Below are 17,990 nucleotides of genomic sequence, written 5' to 3' on the forward strand. Positions count from 1 at the left end.
CCAGAACAATAACTCTTTGAAAATAACTAACTTTTCTTTATTTTTTTATAAAGGATCTTTAAGTCTAACTATCAGACCTAGTTGAAGAGCCTAGAAACGTATAACCTATAGCTTGTGGGAATTCAGTTGCTGCAACTGAAAGTAAAAAGAGGATTTTGCTTAGATCTATGACAACTCAAGTGAACAACGTCAAGCCAACAGAAAGATGTGTACAGTAAGACAAAGTTAAGGGGAGAGTAACTAAATACTTTTTTTTAATGAAACGTTTATAACTTTCCCAAAATTTGATAATCAAGGCCATATAAACTTGTCAATTTGCCATATAAGTCGACAATAATTAAGACTAAGGCTTAAATATAGATTACTAGTTTAACAAGGTATTGATAGATGTGGATACACAATATATAAATGGCAAAAGCATGTGTGCTCCCTCAACAAAAATGTTGTTCCTCAGAATTTTGTTTGCATTTATACTAATTGTGCACGTAAAGGGTGCGGCTACAGATTCTCAAGACTGTAAAATACCAGCCATATACAACTTTGGAGATTCAAACTCCGACACCGGTGGTATATCAGCCGCCTTTTATCCTGCAGGTCCTCCCACGGGGGAGACATACTTTGGCATACCCACGGGTAGAGGCAGCGATGGCCGGCTTATCATAGACTTCATTGGTAAGATTTTCCAGTCTGAACATACATTTTTTCATCAACTTTTCTTTAATATATAACAGTCTGAAAATTTTATTATCATGAAGCTGAGACGCTGGGGCTACCTTATTTGAGTGCTTACCTAAATTCTATCAAGGCAAATTTCGAGCATGGTGCAAATTTTGCAACAGGAGGCGCAACTATAAGGCGTGTGAACGAGTCGTGGTTTCTGAATGGAGTAAGCCCCTTTTCACTTGATGTCCAGGTGGAGCAGTTTCATCAGTTTAAGAGAAGAACAACATATTTCTACAATCAAGGTCGCATCCAGTTTTTGACGTTTAAATAGACTTATGCATACAAGGTTTTGTAAAAGTTTATTGCATGTTTGAATTCCAGCTAAGAACAAATCAGACAGAAGCAACCTCCCTAGTCCAGATGACTTCTCCAAGGCTCTCTACACTATTGATATAGGACAAAATGATCTCGGGGTTTGCTTCAGATCTTTAACCAATCAGCAATGTGTAGCCACCTTCCCCGACATAATGAAGGACTTTGCTACTGCAGTTCAGGTAAAATTCTTCCTTTGTCAGACACATACGCAACATAGCATACTCGATTTATAAATCTTGACAGAAGGGACAATGTAAATTGCCAGCAACTGTATGATTACGGGGCAAGAGCATTCTGGATTCACAACACAGGCCCTTTCGGTTGTATGCCTATTGCAACCACAAATCACCCAAATCCAAAGCCAGGGTTTTTTGATGAACTTGGTTGTCGAAAGGATCAGAGTGATGTTGCCATTGAATTCAATAAGCAACTTAAAGACAGAATAATTCAACTAAGAACTCAGCTTCCGCATGCTGCATTGACATATGTTGACATGTATGCCGCCAAGCATCGGTTAATTAGTGATGCAAAAAATCAAGGTAATCCTTATATTTACTTCTAACACCTCGAGGTTTCAGGAGAACTGTTAACTTAATCGTTCAAGACGTTAACACTATGATTTCTAGTTTGTCTTAGCTTATAAGTAAAAAGTAGTAGTAAGAAGGCATTGATTTCAACTTGCAGGATTTGTGGATGCATTAAGCTATTGTTGTGGATATCACAAAAATGGTGTTGACATCTGGTGTGGTAACAAAGCAATCATAAATGGCACAGAAATAAAAGCTGATTCATGTAAAAACCCTTCGAAAGTCATTAGCTGGGATGCAGTTCACTACACTGAGGCTGCAAATCATTGGATTGCTAATCACATTATAAACGGATCCTTTTCGGATCCTCCAGTTGCAATTAGCCAAGCATGTACCAAAAGTATTACCATGTGATACACTGATACTATCCTGTATAAATTATAGCCATGCGCACTTATTTTATTGTATAAACACATCTGGTTGGTCCGTGAGGATCTTCCTTGAATACAGCGTGGCCCAAGTCTCCCGTTTGTTTTGCGAATAAATTATGTTTACTTATAAAGGTACAGTGTTTTGAGAGTGTACTACCATAGTTGCGTTTTTAGCGGTCACTTTCCTCCACCACTTTACCGATGACGCTTGAAAGTTCAGAAGATTTGTTCCAGTTAGGTTTTGTCGAGGGCTTTGTCTTGATAAGAACACATCTTGTTAAATAAAATCAGTTCTTGATTGATTCAGTCTCCACTCATCTCAACAACTTAATTACAGTTCTTCGTTCAGTTCACACTCATTCATCCTTCCACTGTCTGGCATGACTTTCATTTGTCGCCACGACTTTAATTGGACCTGTTAAATAACATACAGGTTCCTGGCCGCTGGATATTAAAATCGTTGTATGTATTAAAAATATGTTTTAATCCGGCAGGAACTTGTATGTTATTTAACAAGTACCAGCATACTAGGGATGTGGAATTTACGGCTCAACGGAGGAGGAATTTATTTTTATTTTTTTTTTTGCCAAAAGGAGGAATTTTAGTATTGTTTGAAAGAGTGAAGTTGCGTGTGATGAGGATCAATCTTGTTATCTTTGCATTAACGGTCAAAAACCTAAATTCTGTCATAAGAACATCTCCAACTATGAAGACCCATTAACTAAAATTTTAGTTGTCATACCAAAAATTAAAATTATAGCTAATGACTTCAAAAATTCACGCTCCAACCATTCGCCACCTGTTATCTATAATTATAACCAACCTCATATGCATGACTATATTTGTCGATCCACTATAGGTCTGTAAGAAATCTGTAGGAAGATTACACATCACTTATTACCATATTATAGTGATATAATATTTATAACAATCCAAAATATTAATAACATAATATTTTTAAATTATAACCAACCAATATAGCCAATACCGTCAAAGCAAATTGTCTCACAGGTTCAACAAATTTTACATAATGTCTTAGAGCATCTCCAACGGTGTCGGCTAAAATTGGTTGGCTAAATTGGACCTGTAAGACATTATGTAAAATTTGTCGAAGCTGTAAGCCATTTTGCTTCGATGGTACTGGCTATATTAATTGGCTATATTTCAGAAATAGTAAGTTATTATTCTTTCAAGTTGTTATAAATAGAATGTATATTATCATATGGTAATAAATGATACGAAATCTTGCTACGGATATTGCTACAGGCATGTAGTGGTTGGCCAAATATAACCAACATCAATCGGTTGGCTATATTTTTAGACAAGGGTTATGTGTGGTTGAGTGGAGCAACATTCACACATTATCTATCATTCCTATCTATGGTATGATTTAATGAATTTTAGCTAAGGGTTTTGATGGGTTGGAAATGCTCTTAGAGCATCTCCAACGGTGTTGGCTATAATCGTTGGCTAAATTGGACCTGTAAGACGTTATGTAAAATTTGCTGAACCTGTAAGACATTTCGCTTCAATGGTATTGGCTATATTGGTTGGCTATAATTTAAAAATAGTATGTTATTAATATTTTAAATTGTTAAAATAGAATATATCAGTTCAATATGGTAATAAATGATGTGCAATCTTCCTACAGATTTCTTACAGACCTGTAGAGGTTCGACAAATTTAGCCATCCACAGGAGGTTGGCCAAATTTATAGACAACAGGTCACTATGGTTGGAGTGTGAACTTTTAAAATGGTTGGCTAAATTTTTTATTTTTGGCATGACAACTCACCTTTTAGCTAAAGGGTCTTCATGGTTGGAGATGCTCTTACAGGTCCAATCTAGCCAACGATTATAGCCAGCACCGTTGGATATGCTCTAAGAGCATCTCCAACCCTCACAAGCCCTTAGCTAAAAGTCTATGTGGCTTTCCAAAATTAAATTTTATAGCCAATGTTCACAAAAAATATAACTCCAACCACAACAAGCCCTTGTGTATAATAATAGCCATCCCCGGCTATATTTGTCGATCCGCTACAGATCTGCAGCGAATTCCACGTCATCTCCCACAATTTATTTTACTGCTTCCCACTGATTACATATTATTTATTACCATATTAAATTGATATATTCTATTTATAACAATCTAAATATTAATAACATACTATTTTTAAATTATAGCCAATACCATTGAAGCACAACGTCTTACAGGTTCAACAAATTTTACATAATGTCTTACAGATCCAAATTAGCCAACAATTATAGTCAATGTCATATGCTAGCCGTCGCCCTGATAATCTTTTTGCTAATTCACCTATAAGCAAAAGAAATAAATTTTATATCCAAATATATGTCCTCGATGTGTGGCCGTTTAACGACTGGTCATCGGAATTGTTACGTACTCCCTCCGTCCCAATCAATTCTATACAGTTTCCTTTTTGGGACGTCCCATCATTTCTATACATTCCAAATATAGTAACTTTTAATAATATAAAATACTATTACACCCACTTCTTTCTTCCACTATCTTCATTCTATAATCATATAAACACTATTACACCCACTATTTTCCTCCACTAACTCAAATCTATCATTAAATATAAATGGGTCCCACCATTTTACTCACTTTTCATCTCACTTTACTCACTTTTTTTGGTCTCCGTGTCCAAACCAAATGTATACAATCTACCGGGACGGAGGGAGTAGTTGTTTTAATACCCTTTTACGTTTGATCAAGCCTTCAGCAGTGCAAACTAAACGAAGTGTAAGGTTGTGTTCACTTGGAGTGAATGAAATGGAGGGAGAATGGAATGAATTTTATACTCTAAAACGGTGTTGATAAAAAAAATTGTATATAATTTTCATTTCTTCAATCATTCCAACCTTACTTTTTTAACTATAACTCTAACCCACATGTTTTGGAAGGAATGCTCATTCCATTTCAACATCATGTTTCTTCAGAATCTTTCTCACAAAAAAAATTAACTACATTCATATTTTGTCACCATTGTCTCATACTTTCTTCTTTCTCCTTAAAACTTCTATATAATTTTTCATTCCATTCTCCCCTCATTCCATTCCATGAAGTGAACACAGCCTAAGTGTTAAAATTTCACTATAAGTTTTCGAGTAAATAGCACTTTGCATCCCTTAACTTAGGTCGTTTTCGCGATACGGTCTCAAACTTTAAATAATTACAAACTGCATCCCCCAGCTTATAACTTTTACACGCAACGCACCCGTTTGACTGTTTCCTGTTAAAAGCTAACAGTCAACGTTAGTTCCCAATACCCTTTTAATTTCTAAACGGCTATATCTATGTAGCGTGTATAAAATACAGACCCCTCACACGCCTAACTTCATCTTCTTCGTTTGTGCTCTAATTTTTTTTTTTCAATCGCGAACAAGCATGGCTGTGAAGTGTGGATGTGGTGCTTTGGCGGAGCAGCATACGGCGTGGACAACAGCGAACGCCGGCCGTCGTTTTGTTGCTTGTCCATATCGAAGATGTCGTTTCTTCTCGTGGGTAGACCCTCCTCTATGTGATCGAGCTCGTGTCATCATCCCTGGGCTCGTACGTAGGATTAACGCACTTGAGGCTGAAACTCAACATTTTGAAACGCTAAAAGGGACCTTGTATGAAGAGAGATATGCAGATGGAGAGAAAAGGAAGAATGATGGTTGTAGCAGTGTCCTCCTCTTATTAATTGTAACTTGGGTGTTTATTGTGTTGAACTATGTTCTGGGTGGGAAGGAGTAATATGTAATGGTATATGTAATTGCTCTGTATTTGCTGAATGAAATGTAATGAAGTTGCACGCTTTTGTTTTTTAATTTTATTTTTTTTCATTGAATGAGTAATAAGTGTGGATACAGAAGGTTGTTGGAGGTAATGAAATTTAAATAGAAATGAAGTAAAAGTGAAGTAAAAGTGGAGTAAATATGTGGTTAAAAAGAAGTGGATCACATCCAATAATTTAAAGTTTACACAGAGATTCCAAAATAGCATTATCCAACATCATCACAGACTGAGTTTACAATAGATAGACAAACCAAAAGCAAGTGAAAGCAAAGTGGGGAAATAGTTTTTCGAGGAAAAGCACTCAAAATGAGTCAAAAGCAGTACATAGATAGAACCCTTAATTCTTCTTTCCCATATTTTTCTGCATCTTGGTCTTGGCTGCTTCCAAATTCTTAAGAGATGTGAACTTTTGCCCTGGTATTGGCTCCACGCCTAAAGGATTTTGTCGAGAAATTGCAGCTGGGGGCTTAAAGGGTCTGATTATACCTCCATGGCTAGTAGTTGTCTTTGAAGGGGCAGTTGAATTTGCACTTGCATTTGAACTAGCAGATGGATTTGTCTTTGAAGCAGCAGATGGATTAGAAGGCCCGGCAGATGGATTAGAAGGCCCAGCTGAGGTTTGTTGTTCATGAGCTTTCTGTAAAATAATACATGTTTAACAACAGATCTGCACATAATTACTAGCACCTTAACAGATCTGCATATAATTACATATAGTTAGTACCTTAGCAGTGCAAGTCCTCTTATTGTGTCCAAGTTGTTGGCAATTGGCGCACTTCACAATCCTCTGTGCAGCTGCAGTAGTTTCTCCTTCCTGTTTGTTCTTCTTCTTCACCTACCACTGTCCCTTGTGCAATAAGTTGTTCAATCTCTTCTTCTTCTTCAAGTTGCAGTATCTGACTTGCATTTGTTTGTCCAAAATCTTCAACTTTTTCCTTTTTCTTGGCACTCTTTTTTTCATCTTGCTTCACAGTCTTCCTTTCATTTTGCTTCATAGTCTTCCTTTCATTTTGCTTGGCACTCTTCTTTTTCTTTTCTTCAGGTTTGGTAACTTTTTTCCTTGGTACTGCCTTCTTCCCTTTCTTTTCAGTAGTTTCAGTCTTCCCTTGGTCATGTACAACCTCTTCCTGACTAGGTTGACTTCCAGCAGGTCCAGAATCATCCAACACTACAGGATTATCTGCGGTGTTTTTAAACAAACCCTGCAACACAAGAATATTGATCCAAGTCATTGAATTGCAGATTATATGCAATTAACAAATTAGAAAGAAAAAAGGAGGATCTGACTCACCCTTAACATGGAATATCTGCCCCTCTTTCTTGTCCTATAGGGAGGATTTGGAGGAGGAATCCTCCTTGGTTTTTTCTGTTTCTTTGGGAGCGTATCAACCTCACTGTCAGTTGAATCCAAATTAGAACTATCACCTTCAAAACTAACTTTATCATCATCATCACTCTTCAATTTACCCTCAGCCCCACCAGCACCAATACCCTCTCCATCTGCCTCACCATGACCATCACCACCATACTCACGTTCCTCTCTTATTTGTTCTATCCTCTCAACCCTTTCATCCTCCTCGTATTGTGTCATTGAAAAATCCCCAAAATCAGCCCCATAATCAATCACATTATCAGTGGTATATAAATTCATACATTTTGAGTAGCACAAAAGCACAATCATTGAATCAACTTCATCATTGTCTTTGATTGGTAATAACCCCTGATCTAGTTCTGTATTAGGAATGCAATACCACAAACAGAACTTTCCTAAAAATATTCCAACTTCATTCAACATAGACTCCAAATCAGCAATACCAAACTCCAACTGTGAGCACATGTCAAAGTAACTGACTTCACCACCCACATATGAATTTAAATTCTCATCAAAGTCCCCATGGTGGTGTAGTTTAATTGTGAAAAATTTCGAATCCTCTGAAAACACAAATAAATACAGAACTACATATATTACATATAAAACAAAAAAAATCAAAATAACAACAACATGGCACAATCTATATAAAAGTAAGCTTAGGGGGGACAACACTATATTATATTACATATACAAGACAACAAACAAGGGACCACCAGTTTAAACAATACAATATCAAACCCTAGAAATGATGCATGCAAAAATCAGCAAGTAATCAGTAGAAGGAAGAAACGTACCAACATACGGTGGTATTTCGCCTACCAATGGCGTGCTTGGTTGAGGGATTACTGGAATAGCACCATCACCGGCAACTCGACTCCAATACTCCGCAGGAACTTCAGCCCAACTCGTGTTTTCTCCACCATCGCCACCAACAACTCTTAATCGACCTCGCATTTGGCACACGATTGGTATTCTAGGGTTTAGAGACTGAGATTGAAAAGGGGGGGAAGTAGTGATCGATTTCGGAGGGAGGGAGCTTATACTTTACTTCTGTTTATTTTCTTTTTTTAAATCCAGCTTAATTAAACTTACAATTTTGAATTACTGATATGTCCCTCGCGTTAACGTTGACTGTTAGATTTTAACGTTAAACAGTCAAACGGGTGCATTTTCTGTAAAAATTAAAAGCTGCGGGATGCACTTTGCAATTATTTAAAGTTTGAGACCGTATCGCGAAAACGACCTAAGTTAAGGGATGCAAAGTGCTATTTACTCTAAGTTTTCAACAGAGTGCTTGCGAGTTGTCTATTAATTTGTTTTTACTCTGGACAGGTTTCACTCATTTCAACTGCAATTCAGCTCATATGGTTGATGCCTGCCAGTTAATCAGTATTTATCGACATTTATTTGTCTATAAGTTATGGAAATTCAATTGCAGAGCAATCATAAGCAGAAAAATGAGTGTACAACATCAAGGCAACAGACACAAATGACTACACCTTTATATCACTTCGGATTGCTTCGAGAGCTTCTACACAGTCCGACTCCACCGTAGGGCGAAAGAGTTTATGAGTCTTCAACCAGCTCAAAGCTTTCCCTAATACCCACACTTCAGCCACATTTGGATTTGCCACTTCCATCATTTTCAAGTCACAGTATCAACAAGGAAGATTTCTCATGCCTTGAGCTTTCATCCAATGATTAAGAATTTCATCGGCAAGAGCCACAACAACCTTACTTTCCTCTTCTGCTGCTGCAATACTCGACGGGGGTAGGTGTTGTAGTAATATAAACAACATCCTTACCCTCCCATTTATGTAATTACAACCACTTCACTGTCAAAACCAGCTGCGCGCTTCACTGTTTTGGGCGAATCTGGCAATCACATAAGAAATGTACCACACCAAGTTTATTGGCACCCGAAAAATTGGAACTGTTGCTCCAAAGAAAGGACAACACCCTGTTAGTTGTTACACGTCCAATCTTGCTGCAGACAGAAATGTATGTACACAAAAGCGAACTTGTAAACTACATGCAAAACAGAAACACATGAAAAGCGCTACTTGCTGCAATATACCTTTCTGAAAATATGGATTTTTCGGTAATAATTTCCATAGGTTGTTAAGCATTACTCGACTTTAACTTTTGGTGCAGCTCGCAAAATGAACACAGATAATTACTACCATATATATCACTACGGATGCCAACAGTAATGAAGCAAGGCTTATGACGTTAAACAAATGGAACTATCAAGTTATATATAGGAGGAGAAGTGTCGGTTACTTTCACATTATAAGCAGAGAACTTTAAGGACGAACCAAGATATATTACAAATCCTGAAAACAAAGAAAGGCTATATTTGTTCTTACAAATAGAATATAAACAATTGCTCAGCCAGTACAAGACCAAGAGTGCTTGCAAAATTATGATTAAAAAAAAAGTGTTACACTAAGTGCAAGAGCTGAGTCAATATTGACAGAACCTATTACATTAACCATCAAGCAATGGTTGCAATATTACCTCAAGACCATAGAAGAGTCACGAACACAAAAAACAAAACTACCAAACACAGCAACTTCAGAGAAAAATCGGCTTGCTCTTCTTGGGTCACACGCCGATGTGGAAATCCATGTGCATGACCACCATGAAATGGACTTGAATAAGCATAGGGAAAGTTAGCAGCTCCACCATACATGTTAGCACCAGGAAACCCATGAACGTTAATGTTAAACAAAGATGGAATAAGACCTCCAAAACCTGCCGAGACAGCAAAGTTACCAAACCTCGCAGTAGCTGCAGGTGCAAATCCTCCTAACCCACCCATGAAACCAAAGCCTGGTTGGGGAAAATGGTTTGTATCAGGTGGAGGAGCCGTCTCCGGTCTCTGACCAGCTGGACGCTGAGGAATCTCAACTCCAGGTATCGACTTCGACCTCGGGTCTGTCGAATTCTTACCCCGTCCATACAAAGGAACCAACTTATGCTCTTCAATAAGGGCCTTACAAACAGGACACTCCTGACACTGAGAGTGAATGTGGAGCCATTTGTACAAACAAGGCCAGCAAAACAGATGACCACATAAAGTAACAATTGGGTCTTGTGCTAAATCAAAGCAGATATTACACTCAAAATTACCAGCATCACCGTTACCAGCATTATTCGCAGAGTATGAAGAGCTTCTCGACAAGCTTGATGCTTCCCCAAACCCCCGAGACATCTCGAAAAATCACCAAATACTCCCAATAGTCCTGTTATCACATTCCCAAAATTTCAACCATCTTAAAAACCACCCATGACCCATTCTTCTAAACAAATCATAATCAAATCCATTCCAATTATAGAACAAACCATCAGACCTTCATCATAAAACCATCTCAATTACATCTAAAATCAAATATTTTGACCTAAAACCCCAATTTTACAGAAGATCAATACATCAATCTAATCTAATCAAATTACACTAAAGAACAAAATTATACACAAATTTAAACAACCCCAGATTAGATTCAAAATCAAAATCCAAGAAAATCAACATAAATGACAGTTCTGAATTATAAACACATTTAAACATATAAATAAATAATATATAATAAAAGAACAAAAAGCACTAACCTTTAGGCTAAAGATTCAGAGACCGATCGATCTACAACGGATCGATCGATCAAAAAGCAGAAATCACAAGCTGATGAAAGATAGCTCGACCCCTTTTTATTATAAATTTGTACGTATCGTGTATGTATATATTATATATTTATATATTTTGTGTGTAGAAGTCTTGAGAATCCGTTGACAAGAAGGAAGATACAGAGGCAAATCTGGTAGAATAATCAAATCCACAAATCTACAGCTTCGGTAAAATATTATATTATTTTTGTTTTATTTTTTTTTCTATTCATATTATTATGACGTCATTATTACATGACGCGTTGTTGGTTGTACTTATTTTATTCGTAACTCTAGTTACTCTTCTTTAATAAAATAAAATTGTACTCTCTGTCCCTCTCATTCTTTAGGTTACTTTTTGCTAGGGCCAAACATTCGATAAATTCTAAAAAAATCGAATCGAACCGAAAAAATCGAAAATCAAATTGAGGTTTTTTTGAAAATCGAACCGGACCGAATTATCATTTTAAACCGAACTGAACTAACCAAATTATTTCGGTTCGATTTAAGAAACCGAAATTTCTAAAAGTCCCGTCAAACTTCACTTGATTCAAGCACCATTAAAATAGCAGATTAAAGTCTGGACAGTAGGAAAAATATTACTCTCTCCGTCCCCTTTTACTTGTCGCTTTTGAAAAAATAACGCATCTTAAGAAAATGTTAGTTGGATATCTTGTTTTCATACATATCCCTAATAAATGTAATGAATTAGATAGAGTTGTGTATTATATGCTAGTCAAACATTGGAAGTTGTTACTTTTTGAAAAAACATACAAAAAATTGTTTTGAAAAGAGAAGTGGACAAGTAATTTGGGACAATTTTTTTTTTCCAAAATGGACATGTAAAAGGGGACGGAGGGAGTAGCTGAAATCGTAAGCTAATTACTAATAGAGCAGAGAAGCTCAGATCAGAACACAAACTAGAATTTGATGAGGTTATGAATTTGAATATAAATTGAAGTTGCTGGAGACTAGAGACTAGTTAGCTTGCTCGACGCTAGTTTGTGTTGATTACTGATCCGGAGAGCCAGAGCCCAGAAGGTGAGCAGTGCTTAACGCTTTGTTAAGTGTTTGGGATTTGCTGTTAGAAATTGCTGTTGTTGTGAGTAAAAGTGTTGTTCAAAAAGTGCAGTTTGTAAAAGCTGAGACTGTTTAGTAAACTTGATTTCAAATGTGCTGTTTCAGTAAAAGCCGAAAATAAACTGTTTGGTAAATTTTTTGTTAAAGTGCTGTTTAAAATTATAATTAGAAATAAAATAATCTTTTATTCATTATTTCATAGACAAGTATTAACAACATGTAATTGTTTAAACTGTGACAGATATAGTTGCAAACTCTAATAAATTGAGTAATATAATTATATACTAAGCTAAAATTTAACTGATTATTTTGTATGATTTATGAGGTTTTTCAGAAAAAATATGTTATTAATATATATAGTTTGTACTAATATATTTATATAATTTTATTTATAAGTTATTTAAGTCAATCTTTTCATTAAACTAAAAAACATAAATTCTGTAAAATATTTTCAACGCATACCATTTACTAAAATATTTTTATTTATTATACAATATTTTTTCAATATCATTTATTTCTATTCGATTTAGAAAATCTAATTTTTATATTTATTTAAAAATTATATATAAATACATATGACTTACCAAAATATGCTTTTTAACTGATTATTTATACAAAGATATAATTTTCTTCTTCATTTAATGTATATTACTCAGTGAATTTAATTTTTACCACAATATTATAATTAGATTTTTTTACAACACATTTGATGAAACAAAAAAATATAACCTTAAATAAACAACAACCAAATACATATTAATAATTTATTTTGAGTTTTTCTTTTAAATTTATTACCAAAAATTTTACCTACAAATAGTCCAAGTTGTAATAAAAAATGTTTTATAAATATAGTTTTGTTTTGTTGTTTTGTTTTGAAGGGTTACAGCTACGGTATAGTTATATATAAAAAAATTGTATGTGTGGGGGTTCGATGGTCAGGACTGTAACAACTAGGCGCAACATCAGCTTTTGTAAAAATCAGGGGTACACCAGCTTTCTGTAAAAGCAGCTTTTGGACAAAAAGCGCAATTAGAAAAAGCAGTTTTAAATTTTACCAAACAGTTTTATACAGCTTTTTATCAAAAAGCTGTTGTTGTGGTTGGCAACTGCAACCCCAAACAGACACTTAGTCAGGTTAAGACATTAGATTCTAGGATTATCTATAAATAATAAATAATGTATATATAATATATTTATTTTATATTTAGTAAAAAGTTTGTTTATTTCAGTTTAAACCAAAATATTATATCAAAAACCGAACCAAACTGAAATTTTGAAAAAAATGAAACCAAACCGAACCGAAATTATACGGTTCGGTTCTGTGTTTCGATTTTTCGGTTTCGGTTCGGTTTTGCTCACCCCTACTTTTTGTCACGTTTTTCAACACTCATTTAAAGTATAGTTTTATAATATATTTTTATTTTTTAAATTTTGAAAAAAATGAAACCAAACCGAACCGAAATTATACGGTTCGGTTCCGTGTTTCGATTTTTCGGTTTCGGTTCGGTTTTGCTCACCCCTACGTTTTGCCACGTTTTTCAACACTCATTTAAAGTATAGTTTTATAATATATTTTTATTTTTTCCCTCCGAATAAAAGTTTGATATTTAAATTTTTTAAAAAATTTTGAAAAAAAAATTATAAGAACCTCAAAATGTGTGCAAACAGTGAACGTAAACTAAACAACCACGAATACGAAGGGAGTATTGCTTATATATTTGAAAATTTTAGTTAAATCTTGTGTATCACTAAAACTAATCGGTTCACCTATCGATTCAGTATCTACAAGAGATTTATCGGAAATTTTTTTAACATATCAAGAACTTTCAGTCAAATTGGTGTGTAATTAATAAATCTATAGAAAAAATTAAAAAGTAGTCGAGAATTTTTTGTTAAACCAGGAATTCTTAAAACACTAGTTAAAAGATAAAATAATATATTAGAGCATCTCCAACCATCGAAAACCCTTAGTTAAAAGGTGAGTTGACATACTTAAAATAAAAAAAATTTAGCCAACAGCTCGAAAAACTCCAACCATACTCAGCTGTTGTCTATAAATTTAGCCAGCCTCTTATGGATGACTAAATTTGTCGTTGCTCAGCTGTTGTCTATAAATTTAGCCAGCCTCCTATGGATGACTAAGAGGGGTGTATTGGATTGAGATTTTAAAGCATTTTTTTGCATTCATCAAATCCGAGGGTATTCGATTGGGATTGTTTGAAATCCATTAAAATCTTGAGGTATTCAATTGGGATTTTAAATTATGCTACAAAATCTGGTGGTATTCAATTGGGATTTTAAATTATGCTTTAAAATCCGATGGTATTCAATTGGGATTGTTTAAAATCCATTAAAATCTGATGGTATTCAAATGCTGATGGATTTTTTTTCATTTCATAAAATGATGGATTTTGTGGCATTTTTTAGTGTATTTTAAGTTTTTTGAAATCCCACCAAATTCAATGGGATTTTGAAGCATTGTACCTAAATCCTATCAACTCTGCGACATTTCATCAAGAATCCGCACAAAATCAACTCTGCGACATTTCATCAAGAATCCGCACAAAATCAAAATCCCATACAATCCATTAAAATCCATAGATTAAAAACAATGCATTAAAATCCCAATCGAATACACCCCCGTAAATTTGTCGAACCTCTACACGTCTATAAGAAATCTTTAGGAAGATTGCACATCATTTATTACCATATTGAACACAATCTAAAATATTAATAACATACGATTTTTAAATTATTACCAACCAATATAGCCAATACCATTGAAGCAAAATGTCTTACAGGTTTCAGCAAATTTTACATAATGTCTTACAAGTCCACTTTAGCCAACGATTATAGTCAACGCCATTGGAGATACTCTTATTGTTAGTTTTAAATTTTACATCAATCGAATGATTTCACCCCTCCAATATTATTCATGCAGATATATCAACAATTTCGTGATTCACATTTAACCGATAACTATTGGTTACCGAACCGAATTTCAATAAGTTCAAAGGTATCAGAAGGATTCAAATGCCCCTAACCTCCGGAACAAATATTTCCCTTGATCAATTTCATGTGCTTTCTAATTTTGGGTACGCGACGATGCTGACAGGTCCAAGAGGATCTGTATACATGTCAGTAAAGTAATCAGCACTATGCAGACAAAATTGATTCCTCCTTGGATAAGGAAGAGTTGGTATATACTCCAACGAGTTGAATCCCCATTATAATAAGCTTGAGATGCTGTTGCTTTACGTCTCTTTGCGATGTTTTTGATATATGCAGTGTTAGTAATCTAACACTTTGCACCTTCCACTCTAATACAGATGTATTGTAGTGTGACAAAAAACAAAGCAAAAAAAAGAAAGAAGCAACTTTTAAATGTCTTTAACCAGAGAAAACAAATAGTTCATTCATGAAAAATGATGACCAAATGTTGATTGGAGTATGGAAGCTCTATAGTGCCAAAAGAGAAAAGAAGAAGAATTTCGCATGCTTTGCCCATATAAAACAAATTTGGGAGAAAAGGAGAAATGTTGGTAACTAGTAATGAAACATCCAGATATAAAATGCATTGACAACTTTAAGAATCAGTCCCAGTAATACGAGACGGAACAACTTGGATAGGCTGAATAATAAAACCTGCTTTATGACAAGCATCCTCCAGAAGCTTTGCTTGTGAAGGTCCATCAGGGCAGAATGCAACTACAGCACCTCCACTGCCCGTGAACTTTGATGCTGCCCCTACACGACGAGCTACTTCCACCATCTCAATGTTTAGGGCACCGAGAGCATCATCTCCAAACATGCGCCTGAGTGAGATCCAATTAGTTCCCAGATCAATGATAAACGAAAGGTACTAAGCTATGATCACGAAGGAAGACTCTTTGACCTAAGGTTTGACCTTGATTAATTAAAAGATTCTCTGATTAAATATTTATCGAGGTCAAATATACACTAGCTCTATTATATTGGGACCGAAAAAACAAATATAAGTTTATCGATGTCCTACTGTATCTTTAACGAAAGGTACACCCTTGCACAATAATTTTATATGTGGAACCACTGAAATATAAATTACATGTGATCTATATATAATGAGCCTTTTCTAAAGATTTCTACCATCCTATAACGTAACGCAATCAAGAAATATGACGTAAAAGTGCTAAAAGAGTACTACACTACCAAAGACAATAAGTTGTCATTTACAAAAGAGTGTTACCTCCGTAGGTCAAAATTACGATTCATAAGACTTGCGAGCTTGGTGTGGTCTTTTTGGGTTAATGCTTTGTGTCCTTCTAGAGCTAAATTTGCAACTTCCTCCATAGATGCTTTAATAAACTCATCTCCATCCAGCCACCTTTGTCGAACTGTGCTGTGTACCTGGCACCAATGAAGCGTGTGTGATATGAACAAATCTACTCTGTGTAGATAAAATGACTCGACAAGGACCATATGAAAAAGATTATATGGACTGGGAGTTATCGTGTGATATGCCACTAACCTTGCCAGAGTCGCTTGGATTTTCAGCATAAATGAGATAAAGTGGGGGAAGAAGACCAATATCCAAGGGTGTGTATACTCCATGCCCCAACTCATCCATGGATTTCTTGTTAAAGTCCTTGATAAGAAATCACAGAAATGTACCGTCAAAACGTTTCTAACCTTACCTATATCAATGTCCTCCGAAAATACTACCAAATGACATACCATAAATACGACGCCCCCATACACTTGGGCCACCCTGTCCTGTAAACCAGCAATGATTCCAAGTTCCTTCTCCGCATTGAGGATAAGGTTTGGTCTGATGTCAACCTTAATCAAATGCTTAACTTTGTAAAAGTCCAAAAGACAGCTAAGGGCAGCACATACAATGGCACTCGATCCTGATAGACCAGTCTGAGTCATCAAAACATAATTAATTAATACCCAAGAATAAAAAACGATAACATATAATAACAGGTCTAGTCAGTTTTAACAAAATGTCAGTTCTTGATCCAATTCCCTTCCTTGACAGATCATCCCATATCTTTCATGTCTTATACTCATACTATTATCCCCACATTTGGCAGTAATCTTGCCCACATACACAGAATGCTTCTACGTCGACAGTGACTATTACCTGACGAGGAATATTAGTGTCGTATGAAAGAGTGAAGTTCCGGTCATGAAGATCAATCTTATTATCCCTGCAGTAATTGTTGAAAATCTTACAAATCGCCATAAGCAGCCGCACCCCTCCATAATAACCTTCATTCTTTAACCGATCCACCTGTGAGGAAAAAAAAATGCAAAAATCCTAATATTAAACTTCTAAACACACATAATAACATCACAAAAACTATCAATTAAACCAAAATGCAACTCCTAGCATACTAGGACTAATTTTACTGAAATGACCAATGTCAGCAATACAAATCATTAGTTCTCACAATTCTCATTATAAACAATTATAATTCCTATATCCGGTAAAATTTTATTAATTTATCGAGATTATTACTTTATCGAGAGTAAAAATACGAGAACGGGGATGATGAAAGAGTACCAGGTGGGAAAGGGAATTAAAGTGGACGAGATCATGAACAGGGTGAGGAACAATGACGAGTTGATTGGAGGGCTGTAAGCGAACGGAGGCCCAAAAGTTGGAAACGCCCAGTGAGATGGTCCGCCCATAATAAACGTCCGATGGGTTGCCGAGCAAACCCACCCGAGCGTACGCTTTGTGCTCGATTATCGCCGACCCATTTTCCATTTTCTTGCACCGTTAAAATCAGCTTTGTGTAACTTGTGTCTAATGTCTATCCTCTTTTGTTTCTCACAGCATTGTGATCACGTTCTGCTCGCATTTATATAGTACACGGCAGACGCACACAATATCAGACTCCTAGTCATGGTTATCATCTTGTTTTCCTGACTAGATTTTATTAGTCTTCTTTTCCTCGTCTTTTTATTAATTCATGATACAAAATATATCATTAAAAATTATATTTTATATATATTTTAAAAATAAATCTGAAAAATGTATTTTATAATATCTTAAAAATAATATTTTATATATTTTAAAAATTATAT

General features: G+C 35.3%; 4 protein-coding genes across 6 annotated transcripts; 1 reads left to right on the forward strand and 3 right to left on the reverse strand.

Annotated features, from left to right (window-relative positions):
• Positions 1-294: 294 nt before the first annotated feature.
• On the forward strand, positions 295-2,127 carry LOC108225610 (GDSL esterase/lipase At5g14450-like). The gene is made up of 5 exons (XM_017400536.2): positions 295-672; positions 756-965; positions 1,045-1,217; positions 1,304-1,577; positions 1,723-2,127. Exons 1-5 carry the CDS (start codon positions 420-422, stop codon positions 1,977-1,979), a joined length of 1,167 nt encoding a protein of 388 aa, XP_017256025.1. The 5' UTR covers positions 295-419; the 3' UTR covers positions 1,980-2,127.
• Positions 2,128-5,928: 3,801 nt separating this feature from the next.
• Positions 5,929-9,326, reverse strand: LOC108226119 (uncharacterized). Of its 2 annotated transcripts, XM_064080262.1 has the most exons (3): positions 7,092-9,326; positions 6,525-7,002; positions 5,929-6,437 (listed from the first exon to the last, which is right to left on the reverse strand). In XM_064080262.1, the coding sequence occupies exons 1-2, from the start codon at positions 7,635-7,637 to the stop codon at positions 6,544-6,546; spliced, it is 1,005 nt and encodes a 334-aa protein (XP_063936332.1). In that variant the 5' UTR covers positions 7,638-9,326; the 3' UTR covers positions 5,929-6,437; positions 6,525-6,543. The 2 variants fall into 2 exon arrangements, with proteins under 2 accessions (XP_063936332.1, XP_063936331.1); XM_064080261.1 differs by having other exon boundaries at positions 5,933-7,002.
• Positions 9,327-9,477: 151 nt separating this feature from the next.
• On the reverse strand, positions 9,478-11,001 carry LOC108224783 (uncharacterized). 2 transcript variants are annotated; one of them, XM_064080263.1, is made up of 2 exons: positions 10,785-11,001; positions 9,478-10,420 (listed from the first exon to the last, which is right to left on the reverse strand). In XM_064080263.1, the coding sequence occupies exon 2, from the start codon at positions 10,387-10,389 to the stop codon at positions 9,694-9,696; it is 696 nt and encodes a 231-aa protein (XP_063936333.1). In that variant the 5' UTR covers positions 10,390-10,420; positions 10,785-11,001; the 3' UTR covers positions 9,478-9,693. The 2 variants fall into 2 exon arrangements, with proteins under 2 accessions (XP_063936333.1, XP_063936334.1); XM_064080264.1 differs by having other exon boundaries at positions 9,478-10,528; positions 10,785-10,989.
• A 4,388-nt stretch (positions 11,002-15,389) lies between these two features.
• LOC108225231 (glucuronokinase 1) lies at positions 15,390-17,808 on the reverse strand. The gene is made up of 6 exons (XM_017400058.2): positions 17,464-17,808; positions 17,041-17,190; positions 16,629-16,817; positions 16,423-16,539; positions 16,141-16,301; positions 15,390-15,730 (listed from the first exon to the last, which is right to left on the reverse strand). Exons 1-6 carry the CDS (start codon positions 17,668-17,670, stop codon positions 15,502-15,504), a joined length of 1,053 nt encoding a protein of 350 aa, XP_017255547.1. The 5' UTR covers positions 17,671-17,808; the 3' UTR covers positions 15,390-15,501.
• Between the last annotated feature and the right edge of the window lie 182 nt (positions 17,809-17,990).

This window comes from Daucus carota, chromosome 6, assembly GCF_001625215.2.
Source record: "Daucus carota subsp. sativus chromosome 6, DH1 v3.0, whole genome shotgun sequence".
NCBI lineage: Eukaryota > Viridiplantae > Streptophyta > Magnoliopsida > Apiales > Apiaceae > Daucus > Daucus carota.